The 26,638-nt window shown below is 38.3% G+C and overlaps 1 protein-coding gene across 5 annotated transcripts in view; it reads right to left on the minus strand.

Annotated features, from left to right (window-relative positions):
* LOC144691802 (dual specificity tyrosine-phosphorylation-regulated kinase 1A) overlaps positions 1–26,638 on the minus strand; it is a 92,154-nt gene that overhangs the window by 56,204 nt on the left and 9,312 nt on the right. For all 5 annotated transcript variants that reach the window (XM_078560297.1, XM_078560300.1, XM_078560296.1 and 2 more), the window contains one exon: positions 81–153. In XM_078560297.1, the coding sequence (XP_078416423.1) occupies positions 81–90 (10 nt within the window). In that variant the 5' untranslated portion in view covers positions 91–153. The remainder of the gene's footprint in view (positions 1–80; positions 154–26,638) is intronic.

Here is a 26,638-nt window from a genome sequence, read left to right on the forward strand (position 1 = left end):
CAAGAGATTTTGCAGATTCAAGTTCCTTCCTGGTACTTGCCTTTGATCAAAATCCCAGAATATCGTAAGGGTGAAAATACCTGTGTGCATTGTCTTCTTCTGTCGAGTCTCATATCATTCTTGGTGGAGGATCCAGCTGCAAAACCATACGCTCTACAAAAACAAAAACAGTTAATAAGTGAGAGGGAAATGTAGAAGTTATTTTAAAACATCAAAATCTGACAAAAATATTGACTACATGCTAATTAGTTATTATTGTCACACTAGGCTGACATTAAAAAGGACAAGGTCACAGTGAACTACAATTTATTTTAAGTGTTGCACCATGCTCTTAAGTTTGAGGGAGAGAAATGGATGTGCATAATTTTAAACTTGTACCCATCCATATAGGGCTGCCTGGAGCACCTCAATATTTTAAGCTACAAATCAATAGCAACATTGAAAAATAAGACTAATAAGCAAATTTGCTCTTATACAACTTTGTGATTGAAAAAATCTGGAACGTCTGCATGTTTAGCAATGAAGAAAAACAAATATAACTCAATTCGACAACTGTTTCTACATTCGTTCCTATGTGAAGGTACTCACTTGATTATTTTGTTGTGCTTTGCTAAATTTAACATTTTCAAATCTTTCCACTTGAACAGGCTAATGCAATTATCAAGTTATATTAAATTTACTCTCATTTCTATTTTTGAAATTATCCAAGGTTATCGGCGGTAGGCAGAATGTGGAATCGAGGCCACAGTCAGATCAGCCATGATCTTACTGAATGGCCAAAAGGCCTACTCCTAATCCATACGTTTATGTATTCGTATGATAGGTCAGAGATCAATATAGATATATAGATATAAATGCCAGAAATGCACCTGTTGAAAAAAGTAAAAGCTTCACAATGCCTCAAATAAGGACTGCCCTTACACATACAGAAATCTTGTACTAAGTTATTTTTACCAAATGTCTTTGTGACATGCATGCATTGGCCAGTTTTAGTTTTGGAGGACGGGTGTTATTTTTACGCATGTAATCAAAAGAAAATTCAAATAGTTGCGAAAATTCTCAACATTCATCTGATTACAGCAAACCCTCAGAGATTTTGCTGAATATACTTGAAACTGCTAGCACAATGTAGTCTGAACGATCCACTGTCAGAGGAAACCACAACATAATTGGTAGATATGTGATTGCAAGTTCGTCAGGCAATCTGTGCATCATTCAATCCTGTTTTTCTTCCTTGTGCTAAATCATAAAGTAAATAAAATTAGACGCACTCTGGGAGCCCACAAGAAAAGCACAAAAGCTAATTTTGAGGAGCAACTACCCATATCACCAACACTGAAAAATTCCTGAACTGTTCATTGAGCCACTCAGTAAAGGCAGAAATTGATACGCATTTAAATTGTCCTTCCCCCGAAACTTGCCTGAGGAGATAGTTCGACACCCTTACAAGAATGTTCAACTCTCAGAACATTAAAAAGATTTTAAAAGGCCATTTAATTTTGAATAACTTGAAGGGCTTTTTTTGATCCTTGATCAATTTTCCCAAAACTACAAATTCATTTCTGAGCTACCAATTCCATCCTTCTTCGAGACAACAGTCCAACACTAAGCCAGTGTGTTCACAATCTTGCTGTCATACTTGATCGCAAGATGAGCTTCCAACCACATATTCGCACCGTCAGACCACCTATTTCAACCTCCAGAGCTTCACTTGGCTTTGCCCACCTCAGCTCATCTGCTGCAGAAATCCTCACCCATGCCTCTGTTACCCCTAACTCTATTATCCAACAAGCACCTGGCTGGTCTTTCACATTCTACCCTTTGGAAATGGAGGTCATTCAAAACTCTGCTACCCATGTCTTAACTTGCGCCAAGTCCCATTCACCTATCACTCGTGTTCACAGGCTTGCACAATTAAGATCTTCATTTTAAAATCTCCAATGCCTCCATGATCTTTGCCCCTCCCTCGCTGTAATCTCCTCCAGCCCCACAATTCCCAGAGATATCCACGCTCCTCTAATTCTGGGTTGAGTATCCTCTTATTTTAATCACTCAATCATTGGTACTAATGCCTTCAGCTATGTCGGCCCTAAGCTCTTGAATGCCCTTCCTACGCTACTCCGCCCCTCTACCTCACTTTCCTCTTTTCAGACACTCCTTAAAGCCTACCTCATTGGCCGGTTTTTGGTCATCTGATCATATATCTCCTTCTGTAGTTCAGTATCAAAAGTCTATCAAACCTAGTCATGAAAATGTCAACTGAGCCAGCATCCATAGCTTTTGGTGAGCAAGCTTTCCAGACATCAACTAAAAACTTTTCTGAAAAAGTGTTTCCTCAGTTCACTCCTGAATGGCCTGAAAAAGCTCTGTTTTTAAGGTCCATGTTCCAGATACTTGTCTATTTTAAAAACTTGAATTTGAACACTCCACTCCTTCTAGACTCAAATCTGTTCACTCAGTTTAATCATTTTATCCTCAGTATCATTTATTTTGTAGATAGATTCAGGTATGTCTTTTTAATTTCTTTTAACCAATTTGACATTGGAACAAAATGAATATTGAAGTTTTTAATAATGACCAATTAAAAGTATGACAAATTCTGAGGAAGACCATGTACTACAGACATGCCAGTTGAGTGGGCAGATAAATAGCAGACGTAACTCAATGCAGAGAACTATGAAATTGCACATGTTTGCAAAAACAATGAAATGGTAGGATTCTTAACAGGGAAAAGAAATCTAAAAAGGTACAAATACATTTCTGCCTTTGAGATTCAATGTATTTTATATAGAAGACTTCAAAATAAAAAGAAACTATATTGAATTTGCACAGGACAGCTTGATTTGTGACCAAACTGTCTAATTCCTGTAATACATTTCCTGTAATTTAGCAAAGTGATGGAAAGTTGATAAATTCTCTAGAATATCAAGAAAGAAAAGTTAGTCGTGAAGAGATTTGAAAATTGTGTTTTATTTTAACCCCTGCACACTAGAGCAGATAAACAAAGAAAACCAAACATTTTCAGAGTAAGCAATGCAAACATTTCAACTGGCTGACAAACTGGTAACAAAGATGCAATTGACTGAGAATCATAAAAAGATCAAAAGGGGCAAGTTAAAAGAACTCGACACAGGAAAATAAAAGGGAATTCTTTACCATAAGTGGATTCTAAGGCAGAGTTATAAAATCATCTCAGGTCTCTTTTGCATCTGCCAAATCTTTTCACCTGATTCAATGATTTCCTACAGTCACCACATAATTCACCCTTCTACCTCACCTTCCATGTACAGTCTATTACTTTATTATTCTATTTTTGTTGCCTATTTAGCTTGTGTGTTTTGTTGGAAATTTTCACAAAAATTCAAAATAAATGTGTCATAAGTGACCATCCCCAATGCCACCACTACTTGTTAATTTGGATGGTACCCTGGTCACTCAATAAAATGTCAAGGTATATTACTCCGAGTAGGTATTATAACATACAGGGTGCTTAACTACTTCCTGACAACATTTGCTGATACTTATTCTGCCTCACTTTAATTTGGACACTAGCTTAATTGGATTAATTGAATCACTCATCATTACAAATATCTTGTCTGTACATGTGCTTGTGCACTTATTCCTAATTTGTAAATTAGACTCTATGCAACATAGTTATAATATTTAGCTGCTAACCCACCCTGCCCTGTCTAAGGCAGAGTGTCACGAATGGGAACAAATAGTAATTTTTAATAGTTTGTCTAAAATAGCAGTATCCGGTTGTTAACCTCGTTTCCCACTCATTTGTTAATTTGAGCCAAACTATTTTGTTTTGCATGTTCTTAGGTTGATTCAGCATACTCTGCTTCAACTTTTTCTGACCATTGAAAGCTTCCTACTTTCCCATCTTTTCCATCATTCTCCAAAGAAACCATGCTCCTTCAAATTGCATCTTTACCATATGAGGGGAAAACCATGGGTTTAGGATTGCAATCATAATTGCTTACCACTAGATAGACTTCTAACTCAAACATCTTATTCCAAATGCTTCTCGCAGTGTGGCAAGTATTTGATTGCCTTTTTCGCTTTAATCGTGGTAGTGTTTACTTTCAACATGGAATTCCGCACATTTTGACGAAATTCAATAGTGCTCTCAAAGTTTTGAATTTTCAGGTCGAAGTATTCTCTATGTATCATTTACAAATTATCCTACTTAGCATGTGTTTAAAATAAATATGTAAATCTGGCCAATAATCTTTAAATTATAATTTAGTGATGCTATTTTAACTGCACATATACAGACAGGCTATGTGTAAAATTATCCTGGATGCATATCAATATGAAAGTTGCAGCATAACTTCAGACAGATGATCTGACTTTTCTTTTTATTCTTTCATGGGGTGTGGGCATCGCTGGCAAGGCCAGCATTGTTGCCCTTCCCAAAATGCCCTTAGAAGGTGAGTGTTGAGCCACCTTCTTGAACCACTGCAGTCCACATAGTGAATGCAAACCCAACGTGCAGCTAGGAAGGGAGCTCTGGGATTTGGATCTAGCAACAGTCGAACAGCAGCAATATAGCTCCAAGTCAGGAGCTTGGCCTAAGTTGGTGGTGTTCTCATTCACCTGCTGGCTTTATTCTTTGAGGCAGTAGAGGCCACAGTTTTGTTAAGTGCTGTTGAAAGAGGCACAAAAATCTGCATTTGTGCCATTCATGGGGCAAGTGCATGTTTAAGATGGTGCACTGGACATCAATCATGCAGGCTTTGTCCAGGATGGTATCAAACTTCTTCAGTGTTGTTGAAGCTGCACTCATCCAAGCAAGTGGAGAAAATTCCACTACACACCTCACTTGTGTCCTGTAAATGGTGAACACACTTTGGGGACTCATGAAGTGAGTTACTTGCTGCAGAATCTCGTCTCTCATCTGCTATTGTAGCCACAGTATTTGTATGGCTAGTCCAGTTAGGTTTCTAGTCAATGATAAACATCCCCACGCCCATGTCCTGGGGCTGAGATTATTGTCCTCCAACAACCACAACCAGCTTCCAATGTGCAAGATGCGACTCCAACCAGTGGAGAGCTTTTCTCCAATTCCCACTGATTCCAATTTTGCTAGGAATCTTTGATGGCATACTTGGTCAAATGCTGCCTTGATGTCAAAGTCAGTCACTCTCACCTCATCTCCTAAATTCAGCTTTTTTTTTTTCAATCCACGTTTGGACCAAGCCTATAATGAGATCTGAAATGGAGCAGTCCTAGCAGAATCCAAACTGAGCATTGTTGAGCAGGTTGTTGCTGAGTAAATGCCACCTGATAGCACTTTTGTTGACATCTTCCATCACTTTGCTGATAATTGTGAGTAAACTGATGGGGCATTAATTGGCAGTATTGGACTGGTCCTGTTTTTTGTGGACAGGACAGACCTCAGTAATATTGCACATTGTTGGGTAGATTCCAGCGTTGGAAGTGCACTAACTCCAGAATGCAATAAGACGAAGACAAACCGCACACCAATTGAGCTAGGCAGTCTGTGGAATATAACTCACTGCAGTGAGCAACCAGATTCAATAATGTTCAGGCTGTTCATTGGACCTTCAAGGCAATTTATGAAATGACTGGACAGTATCAGACTTTTTCAAGTGCAGTCTACCAACATTACAAGATAAATCTGTGCATTCACTTTACTAGCTGAGCTAGCTCTCCATAGGTGAAGCTCTCAGGTTGGTGTAAAGGTTAGCTACAGAGTGAAGTCATTGTGGTACAGGCTTAAAGACGAAGTCAATTTATTGATGCAGTCTAATTTGACAAGAGAACACCTCCACATATAACCACAACCACAGATTTTAATCGTCTGAAATTTCAGGGGAAAAACTTATTTTATACTAGAACTATGGGAGGTTATACTTTTCATCTAGGTTCATTTACATTGTTATTGAAACAGCAAAAGCAGTTAGCACTGGAATTTAAGCTTTTGTTAGAAATGCATTTATCACTGTTGGAATAAAAAGAGATTGTGCAAATATTTTAAAAACTTACCCACCATCTACTAAATTCCACATTATTTTACCAACCCAAGCAAAAACTCAAAAGACTAAAAACAAAAAAGATCATTAGCAAATATAGGCAGTACAAATAAAAAATTATCCCAGCTCTTGTTCCAAATTTCTAGCATATTGCATTTTCTTTCAAATTAAAAGTTGTTCATCCACGTAACTTCCACCTTCATCACATCCCCTTCCCCAAAAGCCATAAAATTTCATTCTAGAAGCTTCCAACCACTTTATATCCGTTTTGATATTGTGATCAACTTACCAAGCCTTTAAAGTCACTAGTGGATTTTACAAAGAAAAAAAGAACCAAGATTTTACATCTGTCTTTACAAAGGAAGGTGATGCTACCCAGGCCAAGGTGAGAGAGGAGGTAACTGGTACACTAGAAGAATTTACAATTGAGAAGGAGGTGGTGTTAGAAAGGCTATCTTTACTTAAAATAGCTAAGGTACTACGACCAGATGTGATGCATCCAAGGGTGCCGAGGGAAGTGAGTGGAAATTGCAGAGATACGAGTGATAATCTTCCAGTCTTCCTTAGACACTAGGGGTGGTGCCAGAAGGCTGGAAAATTGCAGTGGGGAAAATCTTTTTCACCCAGAGGTTGGTTGGAGTCTGGTACAAACTTCCTGAGAGGCTAATGGAGGCAGATTCGATTGAGGTATTCAAAAAGAAATTGGATTGATATCTGAAAAATAAGAATGTGCAAGTTATGGGGATAAGGCAGGGAAGTGGGACTAGGTGGAACGCTCTTTTAGAAAGCCAGTGCAGACTCGCTGGGTCGAATGGCCTCCTTCTGCACTATAAAGATTGTGAAGATACTCAAATTATCAGTCCAATAACTTTGAAATCTGCATCAATTTTGTGGAAAGCATGTCTTCTCTCGCTCGATAAAGAATGATTTTATTAAAATATTGCAGATTACAGAGTATATGAGTAGCAGCAAATACAAAACCAAAATATTAATTGTCTAGAGAAAGAGCAGGTGCTGCAAAACCAATTAAACTACGTACCTTCTGAAAAACTGATCAGGAATTATGTAATTACAGATTTCAAAAGCATTAGAAGTGAAATTTCAGTTAATTAGCCCAGTTATTCCAAACTTTTTGCATTAAGTGAAACATCAGGAGCCTTGACTAAAAATAATTTACATTAAGATATTTTGGCCTAAAAATCATATTGGTCAATTTGAATTTAAAAAATAGTAAGTAAATGGTTAAAATCTTAAGTTAGAAAATGTTCTTGTCCTGTTATGAAATTGGATTCAGTTACAGAAAAAGCTCATATACTTCAAGGCTGAATATAAACTACAATCTTTGTGAACTCAAATTTGAGACAGATCTAGCAAGGGTCTCACATTTCAGCATTCTGGAGCACACATGTCGAAATCAAGTTAAACTATCACTTTTACACCAATGTCCACTCAAGACCACTTTCACTTTTGCAAAAGTTGAAATTTAGCACATGTAGCGCAAAAGATTTTAGATCCATCTTGTAGCAGCATGGTCTATCATCTTGAATGGTTTAGACCAGTGTCTGCAACAATGGCATACAGGAATATCCCAAGTGATTAACGAATTGGCAAATGGAAATAGAAAGGTTTAACCAAGCCTGTTGTCTATGATAAAAGGGTGAGCCAAAAGCTTGGTCAGGGAAGCATTTCAGCAGGTTTTTAAAATATGAAGAAAGTGAAGGGATGAGGAAGAGCTGGATATTGGTGAGGGAAAGGGTGATGCAAATTAAGACCAGAGCATGTAATAAAAAATATATAGTAAGATAGATAAACATACTACAGAAAAAAGAAAAAAAGGAGGGATATGCTGAGAGGGCTAGTTGAGGATAGACAAGAGGCTCCACTGGAACATAACCGCTGGCATGAACTAGTTGGCCTGTTTCTGTGCTATATTTCTGTATAATCTTACGTAATATGTAAAAATATTCAGGAAGGAATACAGGATTGTTAGCAATTGCAGAAATAAGGCGTAGCAAACCTATTTGGAAATATATACTCAAGGGCTATACAGGATTTAATGCTTTAGAGGAAGGGGAGCCAGTGTAGATCAATGAGGGCAAGGGTGAAGGCAAGCTATACTTGTGCTTGACAAAAATACATACAAGCTGGAACTTATGGATGACTGAAGGTCAAGCAAGAGCTTCATTAAAGTAGTTGAGCCTGGAGGTGACAAAAGCACGCAATGACTGTTGCGTAGTGGAAGGTTCAGGTTGGGATAGAAACAGACCATGTTGCAATGGAAGCAAGCTTACATCGTGATGGATATGATAGGATGCTCCAAGTTCAGCTGAGGGTACAATAAACCTAGATTACCAGTCATCAGTTTCAACATGAGCATGCCCAAAGAGCAGAATGGCAGCAATATCAACGAAAGAAAGAGTTCTTCAATTCTGTAATTTGTGGCTCCTAGAAAATGAGGCAATAGCTGGTTTTATATCATGCTAACTCGTGTGCTTGGGCTGCCAATTTACACTGCATGATTCTCTCACAGCTGTCAGCAACTCCAGAGCATATCTGCCAGATTCTTTTAGGGCTGCTGCCAGAAAGGCCTGGTTAAAAATTCTGCCATTGTTGTTGGCAGAGTAAAACCTGCGCATCAGAAGCCAACCACCAAAGCACCCAACAAATGCAATATAAAAAGTTAAAATTAAACTCCATTTATCCTGTGAGTGTAAATGAATGTAATTTCCTCAAAGGTTTATTTGTTCAAAATCAACTTCTGTTGCTGCCAGAGGATAAGGGCAAGTTTTTACAATCAGTTCAAGTAAAATACAAAAATACTAAAAATGAGAGCAAAACAACATATTAAACCAAAAACAGATTACTTATTCTTAAAAATAGCACCAAAAAACAAAAAAAAAGTTGAAGTGCAGGCAAAAATTCACCCAACAGCATCGCAGCTAACAGTGCCACCATCGATTTACCGAGCAGTCATAACTTCCTTGAGATTGTGTATCACTTAAACAACTGCCCTGTGTTTTATGCAGGAAATCCTCCAAATGCCCCTTTCCAAATGCGGCCGCACTCCTGGCAGGACGAGGAGGATCAAGGGTTGTACTCAACTGACCTCCTTGGGATTCTTGACAAAGTAGCCGCTGCTCAACCCATGCAGGTGTATGTTGTTTCCGAAGGCTTGTTCAGCCCCACGGCACTATGCTGGTGAACAATTATAACATTGCTGTAGAGAAGCCAGAGAAGCTTTCAGTCTTATATCAACAATGTTTTTAAATGAGCCACTTCGCCCAAGGAACACATATTTCCTCCTTAGTAGATCTTGCTTACGATGGTTCCCTCAGCATCTATAATCTTTTCGTACCACATGTCATGCCCATTTACTAAGTCTAGAAGAACTGAATCACAGCAAGTTAATCAACCACTGTAGAAATAGGGGAAATGGTAGATTAATCAAAGCCAACTCCAGCCCCTATCATGTCCTCAACCAACATTTACACATATTCACCAGTGATTATTGAACAGCTATCAGCAATGAAATTTCTCACTGTATTTCTCTCTTTCAGGCAAGTTTAGATCAAGCTCGGAACAGAGGGCCAATAAGTCATCCAAAACTGGGCCATAATTTTTATGTTAGGAATAAGATATCAGCTCACTCCGAGTACAACATCATGCAGTCATAATTCTGCTGGATTTCACTGTTCAAAAGGTTTTGAGAGCCAGTTTTTAGGCACTTTTAAAAAATAATCTAGAATGTTCCCATTCCTAAAATGGATAGTGAATGAAGCAAGGTTAGCATTTTTGGGAAGTGTCCCTAAAATTCCAACTTAAAGGTGAACTTGAAATGAAAACAAAAATACAACTGGTAGAATTGGAAACTGACATCAACCCTAATTAAATGTTAGCAGCCACTGTGCTTGGGAAAAATGAGAAAATAACTATAAAATTAATTATTATTCCTAATCAATCTAAGGTTCAGTATGGAAACTCCATACCAGCATCAACATTTCTTTACGTTAAAAAAATGAATGACATCTGAATTTGTTTGACTTTTCACATTTAACCAAGCTGCTAATTACACCATTTGAGGTGACTGAGGGACTACACTATGAAAGATACTGAAATTAAATGAACTGTTAAGTTCAGTTCCCTCAGTACCTGCCACTTCCTCCCCACAATAAAGTCATCAGCACTTAAGTGGAAAACAAATGCAAAAAGGAAAAGTATTTTTAAACGTTCAAAATTTTATCATACTGAAGATGACACTCTACCAACAACATTTTTTTCAAAAATGGACAACTTGGTGCTCATTGGCTTCACATTTGAAAAGCAATGGCATATTTCCTTTTTGAAAAGCTGCTAGTGGGATCAATGAGATAACAAACCTCAAACCAAGGATATGTTTAGGTCAAACAATCCAGGTCACATTCAACTAGGCAGACAGACAGTCATTTACATATCACATGACAGAAAAATATTCTAATTAAGACTCTAAAAATACATGCATGGTCTTGTGTCCCAAAACAAAGGGATGCTCAGAAACAACAACTATTCTTCAGCATACTTTTTAAAAATAAAGCTTAAATACAGGTACCTCTTGGTTAAAATAATTTAGATACCATTTTCATGCGATATTTAAACTTTCAGTGTGGATAGCCCTGCTCCAAGTACCAATTACATGGACCACAGAACACCAGAAATCAAGATTTATAATTAAAAGATGCTATCATGTTTAGGATTCCAAATTAAACTATTGTAAATCAAAAAAAATTCCAAGGTTTAAAGCCTGGTGCATAAGGCACAACTCTCGAACTTTTAAATGACCTGCAAACATGCAGACTCTCAAACGAAAGCGACTGTGGTTGGCTAGGTGCATCAAACATGCAAGTATCACGTTACTGTGTCATTTGGAGCTTGGCTTCATTTCTGCAGCATTTACTTCAGTATGGTTTATTCCGAGACAAAAACAGAATTACCTGGAAAACTCAGCAGGTCTGGCAGCATCGGTGGAGAAGAAATCAGTTAACGTTTCGAGTCTTCATGACCCTTCGGCAGGGTCATGAAGACTCGAAACATTAACTGATTTCTTCTCCACCGATGCTGCCAGACCTGCTGAGTTTTTCCAGGTAATTCTATTTTTGTTTTGGATTTCCAGCATCCGCAGTAGCTTTTAGCTTTTTGTTTTTATCTCTGGTTTATTCCGAGTCTAAGCCAGTGACTGCCTCATTGAAAAAAGCATTACGTAGTACCATGCTAAAATCCCACTAGAATGCTTTTCCTGAAAAAAAGAACTGTTCAAATACTGAAATCAAACATTTAAATACAATTCTCAATCATTTCAATTACCTTATCTTATCTCTTTGCTAGAAAGAAATGGTTTTCCTAATTTGTGTGCCTTCTCTCCAGCTGGAGGTGCTCCAGTTCATTGTAATGCTTTGAAAATAAATATCAACTTTGCTGCTTTGACCATAATATGAAAATGATGTAACTGCGTATCATTCCGAAATCGAGCATGTTTCAAGAAACAGTTACAAAGATCTGCAATTTAAAATTATACATTAAATCAGCTTAGCTCAGTTGGTAGCACTCTAGCTTTAGTCAAGTCATAAATTCAAGCCCCTTTATGGATACTGATAACATTCTCACTTAATTCGGAAGATAACCCTGAATTTGCTGGGACTTTTTTTGCTTATTTTGGCTTCTTTTAGCTTGATTGGACCATTTGATCTTTCTCGTATAAATGGTGGTCTAAAAGGGGCACTAGCCAAGATAAACTGACCCTACGGCAACCCAGTGTCACCCTTATTCATCTGCCAAGAAAGACCTACCACCAGGACTCAGGTACAAGTGCAAGGAGCTCATGGACTTGTCACTAATAAAATCCGATCAACTGTTTCTGCTTCTTCCCTCCCTTCCCCTATGCCAAACTTGCTTGAAAGGCTCCCCACGCCCCCTTGCCCTTTCCCTGAACTCATCTTTCCCTAGTTTCTCTCCTAGCTCACCTCATCCTCTCAGAATTTATCTTGGTTATGAGACCCACCTCCTGTTCCTTCAATACTATTCCCACTGAACTGTCGACCACCTAACTAACTTCCTGGCTTCTTTGTTAACTATTGTTAATGGTTCTCTTTGTTCAAGTGCTGCTCCCCCCACCTTAAAATCTGCTAACATTCCTCTTCTCTTCAAAACATAGCAACCCTTCATCCCTTTATTATTGCCCCATCTCCAACCACCTCTCCTCTCCCTAGTCTTTTAATGGATTGTTGAATCCCAAATCTGTACCTATGTTTTCTACAACACCATGCTTGAATCCCTCCAACCAAATTTACACTGCACTCACTATATCAAAACCCCTCTCAAAAGTCACAAACAACATATTTTCTCAACCAGTCTGCAGACTTTGAAAAGGTTGACTTCCATCGTGTCTCCACTGTTGTCCAGCTGGGTGGACCGAACTCACCTGGTCCCATTTTATCTATCCAATCATAGCCAGAGAATCACCTGCAATGGATTTGCATGCCACTCCCACCCTTATCTCTGGTCTCTCCCAAAGATCTCTTCTTGGGCCCCTATTATTTCTCACCTACATGCTGCGCTTCAACAACATCACCCGAAAACTCAGCATAGGTTTCCACATGTATGCCAACGACACCCAGCTCTCCCGTACTGTCTCTTGCGACCCCTCCACTGATGAGCAGCAATTCCCTCCAACTAAATATTAGGAAGACCAAAGCCATTGTCTACTCTGCCACAAAGTTCATTCCCTAGCCAACAACGCCATCATTCTCCCTGGTAACTATACAAAGTTGCTGCAGGCAGTTTGCAACCAGGTGGCATATCTGGCCCCAAGTAGGGTTTTCCTCCTTATACGGTCACTAAGACCACATATTTCTACCTCCTTTACATTATTCAAGTCTGGAGGTAACAAAGGTATATATAATGGTTTCAGGAGTACTCAAATACAATCCTAGCCTGCCTCCCACATTATACTCACTGAAAACTTGAAGCCATCAAATCTCTGCTGCCTGTGTCCTAATTCATATCAACACCTGCGTTCATTGACCTATAATGGCTCCCGATTATACAATGCCTCAAAAAATCCAGAGTTTTCAAACATCTCCATGGTCTTAACCTCTCCCTGTCCAGAATCTGCTTTAGCCCTCCAGGATATCAGCATTCCTCTAACTTTGGCCTCCTGCACCATTTTGTTTGATAACGATCCTGTGAAGCGCCTAGGGACATTTTACTGTGTTAAGGACATTAATGTAAATGCAAGCAGGTGTTGTATTCCAAATTACCACTTCAGTGGAGTATTGAAAGAATGCTGCAGTATCAGAGATGCTACTTTTCAAAAAATGATATTCAATGGAGGCACTATATGCCTACTTAAATGTAAAAAAATCCTCAGTACCACCTGGAGGGTGTCACAAGTCTCCAGATATTCCAGCCCGCATTCATCTCTTCATCAAAATCACCACTTAACTGGTCATTTAACACATTTGTGCTGTGTTTGCCTACATTACTCTAAGTCAAGCTTTAGAAATTTTATTACAAGTGTGCAAATTGAAGAAGCTCTTGTTTACCCATTTATATTTCTTAAAATTATAAAACCAAAGATTAGTCCTTTTCACTTCACAAAAGCTCCATTACATTGCTACCCAAAATGATTTCAATAGTCTCAGGCCGGGAACCAGCTATTTACAGCAGTGCAAACATGGAAATATTTTATTACCAATATTGCTATCACACGAATATGAAGTCATTGCCAGAGCATTGAGCTTCCATGTTGATGTAGGGGATTCAAACCAATGTAGATACTTATCAAGTCACAAAGCGTAAACAGAGCATTCATGATGTAGTTATTTACTTTGGATGGGGATGTCGAGAGAAACAACAAACCAACACGTGTCCAAAGTACAGGGTGATCCTTACTTTCAACTGTGATAGCTTAGAATGGGGCTTTAAACCTAACATGGTTCACACATTCTTGCCAATTGTTTTTTGAAAATCAGGCAACCCACACCAGCATGGTTAGTAATAAGGACAACTATGTAAAGAATGAGGGGAAGAGACATGGCAAAGCTTAATAACACTAGTCATTATTAGCTCTTGCTGTGTATTTACTACCATCCCAAAAGGTCCATAAACATTAATTTGTTACCATTATTTACAAAAGAACTCCTTAGTGAAGTTTACAGCTGTCATCAAAGCCATTAAAATAAATTAATAGTTATTAGAGCTTATGCTCAAGTGTGATGGTCAACCACACCATTACAATTTAAATTGAGGTATCATCATATAGGTCTTATTACATATCATTAGGCCAGCAACTTTCTGCGGTTAGGAGAAATAAATAGTAACTTGTGCTTTATTACGACAGTATTTAATATTGAAATACAGGTCAAATAGAGCAATCAATACTAAAACATGGGTCAAAGAAAATGATTCTAATAACATGGGTCGTAAGTTCACTTATCCTGGTTTCACAGTGTTCCCTGGCAAGTTTAAAAATAAGTCATGAACTAAGCATTTGGCAAAAGGTGCTGCTGAAACGACGTGTTAAAGTAAACTTAGAATCATGAAGCTTCTCCATATAAATGAATGTACATCTGACAATGCAAGATGCATCTCACTCAAGATTAACTTTTTGACTAATGCCTGACTTCGCATTGTACCTAATATTTCATACCAGTTGTTTCTGTTGCTACTTTGATCTGAAATACTTTAAGGTGCCTTCTGTTTTCGGCAACTAGTTTCTGTTGCACAATTATGTACTTCCTATGGCCACATAAAAACAAAACGTGTCAGATTGCAGTCCAGGAGCGAGGAATGTACATTTTCCACTGGATCTTCCTAGTTGCTACTGGTCTAACAAGAGCTAATAAACAGAACGCAGGTTTCATTGATGGTCGTGAAGTCACCAGGCACAAAAGATATCTTACTACCTGCCTGCAGACATTAATTATGATGTCAATTTTCTGCATGCGTACACTTGCAAAAACATCATGGTACAACTGGTGGCAAAGGCTTACTGTAAGAGTAAATTTAGCAGAGTGATTGTTCTTATTCAATCCCTCAAGAACTGGAAAAGAAGTTTTTGTCTCCATGCCATGGAAAGAACAGTCAATGGTAGTGATGGTTTTTTCTTGGTGTAGGAAAACCTATTTGGTATAATGAACCATTAGATTGAAATTCTTTGAAATATAGTGGCCCAAAGAAAACTCCTCTCATTCATTTCACTCATTTTCAAAAGTGAATCAAAGTACACAAACTGTATTTCAAGACAAACCCATTAACAATGCTAAACCAATAATGGCTTCCTCAATTCGTCAAACAAATATTTATCACCATATGTAGCTAAACTAAAATGACTATGCTTGGCAGGGAGATTTTTTTTTCCTTCATTTCTACAACTAGGAAGTGATAAATATTGGGATACTTTTGAGAAAATATCAGAAGTTAACCACAGATGTTACTCAAAACAGATCCAAGTGCCCTTTAGCAGCAATTAGATTGTCGGCATTATCAAGTCACACATTTCAATGTGAAATTTAAAATCCTGTATAGGATAACTATGGGAAATCATAGTCCATCATTAATACAGCCAACATTTTACAGCTGGCACTAAGCTACAAATGGGCTAACACAAACAGATGCATGTAAAAGCTCAAGCTAAAATTTCCGATTTCTGGCACTGAGCTATCCAGGCCAAAAAGTGTGGTGAAGTTTCATCCTTAAACTAATGTGTGGACATGACAAATAAGACAGGATCAGGCTTGACTGTAAAGGCCCCCAACAATTCTTAATGTTTACAATAAGGCATAATGGAAAAATCCTGACCTAGAGAAGCCATCATCATGTGTGTCCATAGCCCAGTACCTCAAAGAAGCAATCATATCAGGAGAAAAGCTGATAAAGGAACAAAAAATTGTGAAAGGAAATAAATCCTCTTTTTGCATATATTTAGGCACACGAAACATCTGTATTGATTCCACATGCCCAAGAATAATTTATACACACATTACTAGAGCAAGCCAATTCCAGCCACATTAAAATCTAATCACCATAGATAAACATGACATCAATCTGTAACTGCCATGACAACCGCACTAGGAAACAATTAACATTTTGTACCATACAGTGAATCACCAATCAACCAAATATGAAAAATTACAGTATTAACTGCTTTATTTACATACATTCCCTAGTTTTTTTTTAAAAATACAGGCTACTCACATGTTTGGGCTGAATTAAACTCAATTCATAAAAGCACATACACTGAAGCCATTTGGCTTCTCCCTGCCCTTCCAATAACCTTACACCCATTAATCTGTTGCCTGCATGATTTTTCTCTTTAAATCACCAAGAAGCACATTCAAATAAAAAGCATTCGTGACTTGATATAGGTTACTTTCTATATTTTAATTAGTTACATCTCTCAACTAGCTCCAAAAAAGGCTAAGTGACAAGTTTGAATAACACACACCAATGCATACATTCCTCCAGCTAATGAAAATTTACAATAACCAATGGAAAATTTTGCATGAAAATAGACGAAAGTGTACTTGGTTGACTGTTGACTATGGCCAAATAGATGAAAGTCAATATAAGCAATATTCATTTCTTCCTACAATGTGAGGAAGAGAAGAAAAAAGGCTTGCACATATATAGTGACTTTCATGACCACCGGACATCCCAAAGCACTTTCCAGCCAATGAATTACTTCTGAAGTGTAGTCACTGCTAGAAAGCAGGTGGCATTGGAAGCCATCAGGTAAATAGGAAGCAGCCATTCAACTGGTTATTGGGCAAGGTACGTTTGTCTACAATTGCATTCTACCCCAAATATTACTGATAAGGAATGCAATGTTGTATTACATGGTTGTACTTTACAATAGTCTGTACCTGCATTCAGAAAAGGTGATAGCTCACTATTGTATCTTGACACACCCATCATGTCCAAGGGAAATAAGAACAGCACAAAGATCAAAGTCAAAGTTCAGTGCTCATCCAAGATCATATTTAAGTATTTTCAGATTCATACAGGACACTGATATATCAAATGAATAACTGAGAAGTACAAGCAATTCTAAAAGTTGTGTTCACAAATTTTCCCTCAACAACAATCCAAATACATTTTACTCCAAATCTAAAATCAGGGAAAATGGAATGAATTACATATAAATGAATGCAAAGTACAACTATCCCCAAGTGCAATTGATAAGACAAATTATTCCTGTCATTAAATTTCACATGGAAGGCACTCAGTTCACATATATCACTTCTACAAATGCTATTGGCCTACTGGAAAAATAAGTTATATGCAGATTTGCTTTGAGGTTTTGTTGGGTGCATTTCCTCACTAAACACAGGAATATTCTTGTTCTGGATATCTGGAACTGAACTGTCAAATAAAAAAGTCAATAACATAATAGCTGTTATATCAAATATTGCCGAGGTTAATTAGTGCACTGCATTTTAAAATCAATTTTAAGCAAGTGCTCCCACCATTAAATCAATATAAGTGAGGAGCAACTGACGGCAAGATAAGAGTGAGCTATCGAGAGCAAAAGGCAAGCAGTAAATTGGAAAATGAAGATAGGGATACAAGAGACATTGCAGCCTTAAGATGAGCTTTATTGCTACTATTGATCTAATTCAAAGCTTTGAAAGTTTTTTTTAATCAATTACATAATATTCCATAACAGTTGTACTCGGTACAACTGACTGTTCCATTTCTTGACTCAATAAAACTTTAACAAGGTTACACTGACTAAGTCTGTATATCAGCTCAGTGCAACATAAATTTAAGCTTGATTGACACAATTATAGCAATTTAAGCAAACTCTTCATCTGACTTACCCTCATCTTACTGCCCACAACCACATACTGATAATTTCAAACCCTTCTTCTAGACTTAACATACATCCCCTTTTACCACACCAACCCCTCCAAGAATAAATTATGGAGGGAAAACAGTAGAACTTCTAATCCATGCAGCTTTATTTCTTTCTGGCAGGAGCTAATCGACACGTTTAAAAACTGTTGGATTGTTGGCCTCTTTGACATACTAAAAAGACCTTAATCCAAGAAGTCATCAGTTTTCTGAAGGTTTAAGTTTCAGAACCACAGCATTCCCATCTGCCCAAATGCAAAATAGCCTATGAATCCCAAAAATATACCTTATATGACTAGAGTAAAAAAATCTGTACTGTCTTTTAAGGAATTTTTTGCTTTTCTATTGTGACATGCTTCCCAATCACTACTTGCCAAGACCACCACTAACACACGGGCAATTAGAATTTGTGCTTTTGACAATATACAGATGCAATGAAGTAAAAGCATGGCTGTAATGAAGCTTTGTCATTTCAATAACATAGCAAAGATATTCTGTTTGAAGTAGGACTACAACAAAGCTTCATTACTACATCGTTAACACAACTTCATAGGGTCTGAAAACATACAAACTTCCACAATTACTTTAAGTTCTTGAGAATGCTTTTTCACTTTTACACTGACAACACCCAGCTCTATCTCACCACCATCTCTCTGGACTCCTTTACTGTAGGTATTCTATCAGACTGTTTACCAGTCACCCAGTATTGGGTGAGCAGAGATTTCCTCCAATTAAATGCTGGAAAGACTGAAGCCATCATTTTCAGTCCCTGCTTCAAACTCAACCAACTCCATTCCTCTCTGTAACAACAGAACAAGCATAAACCTTGCTCACAACCTTCGTGTCACATTTGACCCAAAGATGAGCTTCCAACTATATATTCATGCTATCGCTAAGGCAGTCTATACCTGGGTAACATTGCCAGACTTCACTCCTGCCTCAGCTCATCTGCTACTGAAACCATCAATAATGCCTTTTGTTACGTCTAGCCTTGACAATTTCAAAGTACTCCTAGCTGGTCTTCAACATTCTCCCCTCAATAAACTGAAGTACTCCAAATCTCCACTGCCAGTGTCTTACCTGGGGTCAAATACTGTTCATCTTTCACCCCTGTGCTTGTTGAGCTACACCGGCTCCGAGTCAAGCAATACCTTTAATTTTAAAATTCTCATCCTTGGTTTTCAAATCCCCCCAATGGCTTTGCCTCTCCCTATCTCCTCCAGCCTCACAACCTTCAGATGACTGCACTCCTCTAATTTTGGCTTCTTGAGCATCCTTCATTTTAATTGCTCCACCATTTTTGGCCATGCTCTTAGTTGTCAGGCCCTAAGGTCTGGAATTCCTCCCTTGATCTTTCCACCTACCTTACTTTCCTTCCTTCAGACATTCATCAAAACCTACCTTTTTAACCAAGGTTTTGGTAATCTGACCCAACATCTCCTTACATCACTCTCCTATGAAGCACCTTGGGACATTTCATTACATTGAAGGTAACTGTACAAATATAAGTTGTTGTTGTTGTTGTTGAAGTTCCATTCTTAATCTCATCAGTAACTGTGTCTCTACCTGTGCTTCCTCAACCAAGTGGGCTTGGATCTAAATAAACTGACAGCTGAAATCCAAATAGCTTAGACATAATTCCAGTGTGGAGGACAGGGGATTCCTCATTTGTCCTGATTTAATCTTCTACACTGAAATAAAAACTAGTTGATGCATTTTGTACCATCTTAATAACTATCCTTACAAAAAAAAATACTGCATATTATTTAAAAGGAACTAACAGTGTCAGATCTTCACATGTGATCGAAAAAGTGACAGACCTAATCTAGTCTTACACAGTAGGTAATGTTGATCTGCGAGGTTCTAGACAAGGCCCTAACATACACAAGCGAGTTGCTGAATGGCCTTTTGACATTCTTAAAAAGAATTAAGGGCAAGAGCACTTATTAAAACAACCCACTACTGCCTTAAAAACACACCTAAATTAACAAAGATTAGCCAGATAGCTTGATTTTCCACAAAAGCTTGGTACAATTTATCTATTTTAAAAATATATAGTGGGAGTAAATATGACTTCACAGAAGTAAATTCAAATTTTAAAAAGAGAGCCTGCAACACAACCAAAGTTACATTCAAATTTGGAATTGAATTATCAATGGATTATTGGAACAAAGCATGAAAAAAAAACGAAAGAATGATATTGCACTATTTCACAATTACATATAACCTGGAATGAATCTACCATTTAAGTTTTAAAGTAATTTTTAAACATGATGCGCATTTTAAAGGAGTGAAAATAATTTATTTTTAGATTTTCTGTGAGCCTGAACGTAAACCAGGAATTGCCCAAATGGTCTTAAATCACAAGACAAAATTAATAATCTTGCAGGTTATGTCAAATAAATTTCAATGTAAGCAATTATGAGGTAGTGCATACTCCTCCAAAAATTAAACAGGGTGAGCAATGGGATCTAGGGGTACAGATGCATAAATCAGTAAAGCTGTGACGCAGATTAATAAGGCCACTATGAAAGCAAAGCACCGGGTCCACTTGTGGAGGGAAAGAATTGAGAAGAAACAAGTTATATCAAACTTGCAGAGAACTGAGGTTAGACGACAGAGTATGAAGCAGTTTTGGTCTCCATATTATAAAAAGGATATAGCAGCACTGGAAAAGATGTCCCAAAAAAAAAATCACAAGAACATCCAAGAACAGAGATTCTAACTTTCAGGGAAAGTTGAAAGGAACTCTGTTCTCTCCAATGCAGAAAGCTAAGGAAAGACCTGAAAGAGATCATTAAGATTATGAATGCGCTTGATAGGCAGGCACAAAGAAGATGCTTCCACTTGTGTGGGGGAATACCAAAGCTAAGGGCCATAAAAATAAAAGATGGTCACTAAATCCAACAGGGAATTCAGGAGAAAGTGCTTTGCCCATAGAATGGTCAGAATGTGGAATTTGCTACATAAGGAATACTCAAGGTAAATGATACAGTTGTGTTGAAGGGTTACTTAGACGAGCACAGGACGGAGAAAGGAATAGAAGGTTTGATGAAGAGGGGCGGGAGCAGGTTTATCTGGAACATAAACACCAGTGGAGCTGGGTTGAATGGTCTGTTCTTGTGCTGTGCATTCTATGCAATTCTCTGTAAAATTAGGACAACCAATAGCACAATCATCTTCAACAGTGGCTTTCAAAATGGTCAACTCGGCAATATAAAAAGTGGGTTACAAATGCAGTGTTCCACCAAATAACTGCTTGCAATTTCTAAGAATGCCAGCAAGCTCAGTATCCTAGTGTAACACTAAGATATTAAATACCATTAGCTTACTTGGGGTTCACATTTTAGCAAAATTAATAATCAAAGGATCGAACTAGATGAGCACTTAATGCCATATTAAGTCCACAGCTGACTGTTTGATATCAAAGCAGTTACCAAACTAGTTATTAAACTCACACAAACATCAAATAGAAATAATGAACGTGCATTGAAATCCTACAAATCTGAAGTATAACAGCTGATGATACCAACAGACTAAGTAATTTCAAATTTTTGAATCACTAAAAAAAAGGATGGAAAAGGATATTTTATAAAGAGCGAAAAGGTAGAAACAGCAGAGGCCCATAGAGACTTGGTGGTCAAGTCACGGACAGGTACAGAAAATAATCAGCAAGGCTAATGGAGTACTGGTCTTTTCTCTAGAAGACAAGAACACAAGGGGGGTAAAGTCATGTTTCTGCTATACAAGGCCCTGGTTAGACCACACCTGGAGTAGTGAGCAGTTCAGGGTACCACACCTTTGAAAGGATATAATGACCTTGGAGGAAGCATAGGATAGATTTATCTGATTGACACCTTGACTCCCAAGGTAAAATTAAAAGAAGAGATCACACAAATAAGAGGTCCATTCCCTGGAATTTAGAAGATAATGACAGATTTAATTGAAATTTTCAAAAAATTAAGGGGAACAGATCAGACAGAAACTATTTAAACTGGCTGGGGAGTCTATGGCTAGGGAATGTAAAAAATTAGTGCCAAAATTATAAGGAGTAAAATTAGTGCATTATGGAATGGGTACAGCACAGGAGGCAATTTGGCCCTACGTTCATGCCAGCTCTCTAGACGTGGAACTCAGCGAGTCCTACTCCCCTGCAGTTGCCTTGTCTCCTTGCTATTTCCTCTTCTGATAACTATCAAAGCCACAATCTCTCTGTCTCCACCGCCTTTTCAGGTAGTCCATTCCAGATCCTAACCACTCAATTGAATAAAGCTTTTCCTCATGTTGTCTTTGGTTCTTTTGCAATTCACCTCATCTGTGTTCTCTAGTCTTCAACCTTTCCACCAATGCGAACAGTTTCTCTCCATATACTCTTTTCAGGTGCCTCATTATTTTGAGCACCTCTATCAAATCTCCTTTCAATCTCCTCTCTTCCAAGGAGAACAGGCCCAACTTCTCCAATCTATCCACGTAACTGAAGTTTCTCATCCTTGGAACCATTCTCATAAACCTTTTGTGCACCCTCTCCAACACCCTCACATCTTTCCAAAAATGTGCTACCCAGAACTAAACACAACACTCCAATTGAGGGCACACCAGCGTTTTATAAAGGTTCAAGATAACGGGATTTTGTGCTCTTTGCCTCAATCCCAAGCATATGCCTCATTAACCACTCTCAACCTGCCCTGCCACATTTAACGATTTGGCCACACATAGCCCCAGGTCCCTCTGCTCCTGCACCCATTTTTTAGAATTCAATCCTTTATTTCAGAGGTTCCCAAATTGTTGGGTCGTGACCCCAATGTGGTCAGAGAAGTCACATTTGGGGTCACAAGCTGCCCCTTCTCCAAAGCAGCAATGCTGACTGTGGAGAGGAGACTGCCCCGTTTGGAAGCTCTGTGGGACAGCCCTGGACCACTGCTGCCAAACAACAAGGGGCAGAGAACCCAAAGCACCCTTGAATGTCAGAGAACACATTTAGCAGAGAGTTCAAGTGGGCCCGAGATGTCTGTGTGCTGCCATGGAGCAGACAGAGGCAAGCAAGTGTAACTCAGTCACAGACTGAGTGCAGGAAAAACAGGGAGGTCATGCAACTGAGCCAGGAAGGTTCAAGGTGGCTTCAAACTTTCCTGTGTTTCTGCTTTTTGTCAGTCTGTTGTACAGGGTCCCTACCGGAGGATATAGTGACTGCTTTGCAAGCACCAGCAACTGTACCAAAAGGGTGGAAGAGGAGAGGGGCTGATATGTATGTGTGCGCGCATATGGATGTGGAGAGGAACAATGTGCGTGCGTGTGGCCAGAAAAGAGGGGGTTGGGACGAAGGGCATGCGTGAGGTGTTGGGAGTGGGTGGTCACGGGCCTCACTGAGTTTTCTGTCACAAGGGAATTGGCTGGAATCTACACAAAACAATATTTTATAAAGTACTTGAAAAAAATCAAAGATTTTCAAATTTATATGATGTATTGTTATATGTTGATCTATAATAGATACACTAATAATATAGTGAATGCTACTATGCTGCTTTGTTTTGCTGGTATCTGAGGTCACGTTAATTTTCGTGTTAAAATAGGGTAACATTGGTAAATAGCCTCTGAACTTTATGTATTCAGTGTGGTTTTCAGTTGTATTATTCAACCTGGTACCTGTCATAAACCTCTTTCATCTGCTTCATGGTGCTCTCCATCCTTTTTGTCATCCAGAGCTCTCTAGCTTTTTTTGTCCTTTCTTTTCCCCTTCATGGAAATGTACCTCGACTGTATATGAACCATATTCTCTTTAAAGGCATCCCATTGTTTCGTCAAGATTATTGTCTGCCAATTTTTTATTCCAATTCACCTAGGCCAGATCTGTTCTTATCCCACTGAAACTGGTCCACCACCAATTAATTACATTTTTCTCTGGATTGCTCATCTTTTTTCCATAGTTAACCTAAACCTTATGATACTATGACCACTTTCCCATAAAATGTTTCCCTCTTGCCACTCATCCCACCTTATTTTCCTCAGATCCAGATTCAACAATGCCTCCTTCGCTGAGCCAGAAATATACTGATCCAGAAAACTCTCCTGAACAAACTTCAAAAACTCCTCCCCTTCTGTTCTCTACAGCAATATATACCGGCACAGTACAGGTCTCCGTTCTAACTACTCTATTGTTTCTGCATCTGTCTGAAATTTCCTTGCAAATATGTTCCTCTATATTTTCCCCTCTAGTCGGTGGGCTATAGAATTCACTGGGTAGTGTAACGATACCTCTAGTTTCTTAAAGTAACCAAACAGATTCTGTCCTTCTGAAAAAGTCATACAGACTCGAAACGTTAACTCTGTCTTTCTCTCCACAGATGCTGTCAGACCTGCTGAGTTTTTCCAGCATTTTTTGTTTTTATTTCAGATTTCCAGGATCTGCAATATCTTACCTTTATCTTAAGATTCTGTCCTTGATCCCTCTCACCAGCACTACGATATTCTCCTTGATCAATACTGTCACACCACCTCCTTCCTTTCCTTCCCTATCTTTCCTGAACACCCTGTATCCAGGATTATTTAATACTTAAGTCTTGCTCTTCTGTGAGCCAGATCACCATTATCACCAGAACCTCTCCTTGTGTGTGCTTATTTGTGCTTGTAGTGCACAAATCTTACTTAACACTCTCCATGCATTTTCACATAAATGAACAAACCTAATTTAGACCATATTGCGTTCCCTCATAGTCTGGCCTCACACGATCCCTTATTATTTCTCACTTTAGTGCTATCAATCTCTCTCAATCCTTTGTACACCTTGTTTATCCTTTTATAATGTTGCACCCTGGTTTCCATTTCCCTAAGTTAGTTTGGACCCCTCCCACCCTTCTAGACACAGAGAGTGGTTTAAGTTTGGAACTCTCTTCTGCAAACGCTACATCAATTCTTAATCATATAACTGAGATTGAAAGATTCCTGTCCCTCAAAAGTGTTAAGGGATATAGGGCAAGGTCACAGGTCAGCCATGCCTCCATGAATGGGGGAACAAGCGCGAGGGTAAACAATGGCATGCTCCTGTTCCTACATTCCTTCCTAATTAAAAAGGTAGAATCTCATATCAAACAACAAAAATTTGCATTTATCTAACTGGTTTAGATGAATTTATATACTCAATTCATAGCTCTATTTTATAAACATATACAGTTGGCATAATTGCAACTTCAAAAGTTTCAGTATCACTCTGGGGCCAAATAGTAGTCGGTTTCAAACTGCACCAAATTCTCCAGAACTAAGGAAATTTTTTTCCCTCCGAACAAAAAATATAGGCCGTACATGTATTGTCATGTTCTATCAAATCTACAGTAAACAGCTCAAGCCAGTAAATATAAAATTAATTGCATCAACCTTGTTCCTAGTACAAGTCCAAATGCCTCCTGAGGACCAAACTAGCACCAACAATGTTAATATGTGCACGGCAAGCAGAAGCAAGTTAATACTCACAGCGCTCTGGCTTATCCCAATCAGGCTGCACATGCTTTGCTTCAGGTTGTATATTGGCCCTGCAAGATTCAGACTAAGCTGAAAGGGCATTAAATGTGACATGTCAGATTTAAATCTCATGTTGCAATTTCAATGATTCAAATGCCACCTCATTAAATAATACTGGGTTATGAGCATTATAGAGAGGCATCTCTTAAGATCAGGTGAAATGCTGGAAATGGAAATATTTCTGTGGAAGATTTTTGGACATCACCAAAGTAGCGTACAGGTCCTTCATATTATGTACGAGTGCCATTTCTTTGCAAAAAGAATAAAAATGAGATAATGGCTAGACTTCTTAAAAGAAAGTCAAAAACACAGCATTGCAAATGAACTCTTGAAAATCTCCTGACATCTGAAGGAAACGTATATTTATCTAGTGCCTATAACATAATAAAATGTCCCAAGGCGCTTGACAGGGGCATTATAAAACAAAATATAGCAAGCCACATATGCAAGAGCTGCGATTATCAGTCACCCATACTTAATACAAGCTAATACATTCCATCACCAACTATTACCTGCTCCTCCAGATGCATGTCTCTTTATAATAATGCCAGGATTCTGTACTTGTCCACAGATCTAACAGGAGCCGATAAAGGCTGGGATAACATTATGTGCCCAATTGGCAGATTACAATGACAATTTTTAAACTGTTAAGTTTTAGTAAACAGATCTTTTGTCTTACATAGTAACAGACATACCGACTGATAAATGATTTCTTTCCACATTTACAAATGTAAATTTTATAGTATCGCAATAAAAATATACTGGTTCAGTTGGTGGAACTCTTCCAACTCAGATGGTTGTGGATTCACCCTCTCACTCCAGAGATTTGCGCGAAAAATTCAAACTGACACTAAAGCACTGCTGAATTTGCTGCACTGTTGGAGGTACTGCATTTCAGATAAGATTTTAAACCGAGGTCCTGTTTGCCTTCTCAGGTGGATATAAAAGATTTCACTTTTTTCAAACTGGTCATTTACCTGATTTTCTGTTTGCATGCCTTGTGTGCAAATTGGTTGTTGAGCTTCTCTGCGTAGCAGTATGCACTTCAAAAATAACTCATTGATTAGGATTTCCCGAAGTATTTCCCAAAGGCTTACAAAGGTGACACAGAAATTTGTTAATTTAATATAGTTTTTCGAGGATGATTGCGGTGTAGGGAGGGAAGAACAAGAGAAACAAAAATCACAAGGCATTGTGATTATGCAATATACTTTATACCATAATACAAAGTGTTCTGA

The sequence above is a fragment of the Cetorhinus maximus genome, chromosome 16, assembly GCF_964194155.1.
Source record: "Cetorhinus maximus chromosome 16, sCetMax3.hap1.1, whole genome shotgun sequence".
Lineage (NCBI taxonomy): Eukaryota > Metazoa > Chordata > Chondrichthyes > Lamniformes > Cetorhinidae > Cetorhinus > Cetorhinus maximus.